General features: G+C 37.2%; 1 protein-coding gene across 1 annotated transcript in view; it reads left to right on the top strand.

The window, feature by feature from the left end:
* The first annotated feature begins 141 nt into the window (after positions 1–141).
* Positions 142–4903, top strand: part of CCDC148 (coiled-coil domain containing 148) — a 142495-nt gene continuing 137733 nt past the window's right edge. Inside the window, exons 1-3 of the mRNA XM_012640765.1 lie at positions 142–176; positions 1515–1653; positions 2663–2869. Of these exons, the coding sequence (XP_012496219.1) occupies positions 142–176; positions 1515–1653; positions 2663–2869 (381 nt within the window). The remainder of the gene's footprint in view (positions 177–1514; positions 1654–2662; positions 2870–4903) is intronic.

The following is a 4903-nucleotide window of genomic DNA, read 5'->3' as shown; positions in this document are numbered from 1 at the left end:
GAATTCGTATTCATGTTACCATGAATGAGGATGGGTTCATTGACAGGGGACTTGAGATATTGTCCATGAAAACCTGAAGGTGTTTTAAACGCCAAGTACGCTCAGGCAAACCTTTATTCTGGCTTAATGCTCCTATTCGTAATGGTTTATTTGCAGAAGGCTTTGTCTATACATACGTAAGTCATTCAGACCAGACCAAAACACTTGGTGTGTTCAATGAATTCATCGAAAACTTTTTCTCTGTAATAAATTATTATGTCATATTTAAGAGCTGTAGCATATTCCTCTTCCTGGTAGAACACCTCTACCCCACTTTTCCCCCCATATGGAGCAAGTAAAGAGGATTTTCCTCTTCGAATAAGATTTTTTCTCTTTCTTATTGCTTACGAGAGTAATGATATGCTTTACAGAAACCTTGTCTGAGGACAGTGGAATTCCCATCAGTATCACTTATTTGAAAGGTGTTTTATTCTATTTTAAATTGACAAATATTTTTCAGAGGCATGGAAGACATATAAAAAATCCTTTAAATTGCACAATTAACTTTAAAGTGTAGGACCATTGATATGGTACAAATAAACAATGGCAAGTCCTCATCTTGGATCAAAGAAATATTTGTTGCTAAGAATATTCCCTCTGATTGCATCTGTATTTGATTATTCTAATTGATTAAACAGGAATCATAATATGCAAATAAACTCAGAATATAAAGAGGCATTAATTCAGTTTAGAGTTCAACCTGATATTGTAAACTTTTCACTCTGCATAGGACTTTGCTAATACTTTATGTAGAACACAAACCAGGCCAGTGCCTAAGAGTGTTCTGAAATGAAAAAGGCACTCTGGAGCATAGTGGATATGTTATTGGGAAGGTGACTTGGAGGGATTCCATTACAAATGATTTCTTTAGTAATCTGAAATTTAATGCCTTTGGTTATTTTTCACTACCAATATTTAGTATTACCCCCTACAAAGCAAGAAGTTAAGAGGATAAAGTAAAAGGTAATTTTAGACTTTGCTTTGAAGTCAAATCTTAAGTAAGTACCTTTCTGAGTTTGTCTTTATTTTCCTTTATGTGATTGTTCACATAACTGTTTACATTTGTATTTCCCTCCAGTCTAGACATAGAAACTTTGTTGAATAAGTAAAATTTGTTTTAAATCTGCATGCCTAATAATTTATTTTCTAATGTTTATTTCATTCATTGGTCATGATTTTTAAAATATTGTTATAGGCAAGATATAATAAATATTTAAGAAATTGTTATGCCTCATTAAACTTCTTCAAATCATGCCTGGAACTTATGGCAAGACCAAATAAGGAATTGAAAGAACCCATGGAATTAAAATTTGAAACTTTTCTGTAACAGACATTAAATTTGGCTAATATATGAAAAAAAACACAGAAACCTCATTTTACATAATTATCACCACTTGCTAATAGCTTGCGTGATTTGAAGTCCCTGAAATTCATGACTACTCAGCAATGTGTTGTAACATTTTTGTTGCTTCCAGAAACTGCCAACTAGGTGAAGAAGACCACTGGATTTACCAGGCTATTGTGGATCAGTACTCTGGAGATCTCGTTGGCAGAAGGACTCTGTATCTGGACATGTTACAAAGATATTATCCTCACAAATCTAGGCATGATTTGGTGAGTGCTGAACTCTACCTATAGTATGGCAAATTAAATTGTTTTAGTGGTCAATAATTATTAAGCAATAGACATATATTTTAAATGGTGCTCTAAAAATTATTTTTCCCTACATTCTAGAAAATAATGGGGTTATAAGTTGAAAGCCTATGCAGGTCATTTATAAAAATTCTTTACAGTCCATGAGAAGGTAGGGGCCCCTTTGGCCACATTTACTCTTTCTGTGCTTACTTGCTGCAGAGATCTTCACTGTGGCTCCCAAGGCTGCTCTGCTAGCATTTGACCCCCATGTGTCCATATAGTCACCTGCCTACCCTCAGAGATTCTGCCATCTCCAGGTCTGGCCTGAAAGTAGAGTGCCTGCTTCTCCATCCACAGAGCGTGGCACACCTCAATCCTAGCCATGGGGAAGCCAACCCTTCACCCTGGGGGCTGGCTCTTACCTCTGTCTACCCCGTGACAACTCTGCTTGATCCCCCAGTTGGGTCTGAAATACAAATACCCCAAATACAGAATGAAAAGATATGATTGAAATTTCCCTGAGAAGGAACTGGGAAATTATTGTTTTGTCCTTTAGTCAGCAAGACCACAAAGGCAAGAAAACAGAAGTTAGCATGTCACCAATTAATTTCACAATAATTTGTCTTGTAACATGTATGTGAACAAATACACAGACTCTAATTTTTAAGTAAACTGTGCTATAAAATATTATCATATGTTCTGTAATTTTTTTTGAATTAAGCAAGTAACAACAACATTCACACGTGTATAGAAGTCACTGTATAATTTACAAACATTAAATGACTTGGCCTCAGTCTCTAGATAGCCACCTGCTCAGAATTCCGAAGAGAGTACCTGGTTCCTGGTTGCTGTATTTACTATTAAGGTGTTTGTCCCCAATTTTTGAAAATCATTTGTTGTATTTCATTTTATTTATTTTTGTAACAAAGCCATAAAATATAGGCTCATTTTCCTAATAATAAGTATTCACCATCTGTTATCTTTTCAGGTCAAACATGAGAAATATTGTGACCAGTATCGCTTTGCTAGGGAGCAGCGAAGGATCCTGCTATCAAATTGGAATAAGAATAGGAAAGACTTTATACAGAAGGCTGTGCTGACCCTCATCGAGGCTTGTGCAACTCATGAGATGGAAAGCACGTTGGCTAAGGACAGGAAAAAGCAACAGGAATTGTGTGCTGATCTGAAAGCCAAGGTAAGATGCTTCACAGGTGTTTCGGTATTTGGGTATTCATTTAAGAACTCACTTTTCCCTTTTGTTCAAACCCAACCTAAAGTTTACTTTCTCTAAAAAGCCTATCTTGAATGAACTGTTAGTTTGAATCATTTGAAATTGCAATTTAATATTTAGGTCAAAAATAGTCAACAATTTCCCATGGTTCAACCATAAGTTATTACAGCAGGATGTTAATATCAAGGTTTTGATGGAGACATCCAACACCAACCATAGATGCTGCACAGCAGACCAAGATGCTGGACAAAAATGCAAAGTGTAATTATGAAGTAACTGTCTAATGCTGATGCAAAGACTCTTGGACTTCTCATTCACATCAAAGACATTAGAAAGGTCAGGTTTTAGAGGAAAGAAGATTGGTGAGGAGATACTTTAGGGCAAGCTTTCAGGGCTGCGCGTGAGCCCTCAACCAAGTGTGGGTGAGTAGATGAGGTTTTCCTCCTCCGCAGACCCAGGACTGTCTGGGGAACTCGCAGATGGCGTGGAGACTTAATGGAAAACTCCTGTAGTTGAGAGGACTGAGGATTGGCATCTGATGATCACAGGGAAGAACAGAGTAGCTGCCTCGGTGGCAGAACTGAAAGCAGGAGTGGCTTCTGTGTCAGGAGAAACTGCATTCCCAGACCAGCTGCAGGTGCGTGAGGCCTGGAGGCCTGATATGGATACGAACCCCCAGGAGCGTTGGTAGGAGTCATTAAAAACAAATGTATTGAGGTATAACATCCATAAAGTGCACAAATCTTGATTTATTGAGAAATGATATGGTATGAGGATGATGGCACAACAAATTTTATTCTCTTGATAGAAAAAAACCTGGCAGCCATTAAGCTATAGCAATTAATAGCATATGAACCAAAGGTCTCTGTTTTAAAACAGTGGAGCAAAAATGCCTTCTCTACATTTTTTCAAAACAAAAGTATATATTTTTTGACATTGCATAAGCTTGGCATCTAAAATAAATAGAAGCTGTGTCAAGGCTGATCTACCCTGGGTTACAGAGCTAACGCATGCTTCTTCTCAGCTTCGGGCTGATCAGAAACATACAGGGGTCAGGGGCCAAGACAAGTCCTGTATTCCTAGTTTGTTTACATTCATTTTGCACACATTATCATTAGCCCTTGAGCTATGCTGTAAGTGATATTTTCTTTGTATCATAGTGAACTGAGGTAAACATATCAAATACATGCAGTAAAGTGCACAGTATTTACATGTATTACTGGATGAAGTTTTACACACACATATATGTATGTATATATATATCTCCCTGTGTGAACACCCACTGAGATCAAGATATAGAACGTTTCCTGCAGCTCAGAAAGCTTCCTCATGCCTCTTCTCAGCAAATACTACCCCCACCTGTAACCACTATTCTGACTTCATCACCATGGATTGGTTTTTATTCTTCAACATCATACAAAGCAAATCGTATATACAGTATATGCTCCTGTGTACTTGCGCTCGTGCCCATTTCATCCTTGTTGCATGTTATAGTAATTTGTTCTTCTTTATTGCTGTGTAGTGTTTCATTGTATGTGTATATGTTTTCCTATTAATGGAAATTTGAGTTGTTCCCAGGTTTTTGCTATTATGATAATGGTGCTATGAACATTTTTGAACATGTCTTTTGGTGGATGTTTGCAGTCATTTCTATTGGATAGATACTTAGGAGCAGAATTGTTGGATCATAAGGCTCAGGTGTGTTTAGCTTTAGTCAATACTGCCAAATAGTTTTCCAGAGTCGTTATACAAATTTGCAACCAGTTTCAATTGCTTCACATCTTCACCAACATTGGTGTTGGTGATTTTTAATTTGATCTACTCTGGTGACTGAGCAGTTGTACCTCATTATGGTTTTCATTTGCACTTAGAATAAAGATGTTGAGCAACTTTTTTTTTTTTTTTTTTTTTTTACAAAGTCTCACTGTGTTGCCCAGGCTAGAGTGCCGTGGCGTTAGCCTAGCTCACAGCAACCTCAAACTCCTGGGCTCAAGCGAT

This window comes from Propithecus coquereli, unplaced genomic scaffold, assembly GCF_000956105.1.
Source record: "Propithecus coquereli isolate 6110/MARCELLA unplaced genomic scaffold, Pcoq_1.0 Scaffold157, whole genome shotgun sequence".
NCBI classification, from domain to species: domain Eukaryota; kingdom Metazoa; phylum Chordata; class Mammalia; order Primates; family Indriidae; genus Propithecus; species Propithecus coquereli.
This window is presented reverse-complemented; position numbering and strand designations above follow the sequence as displayed.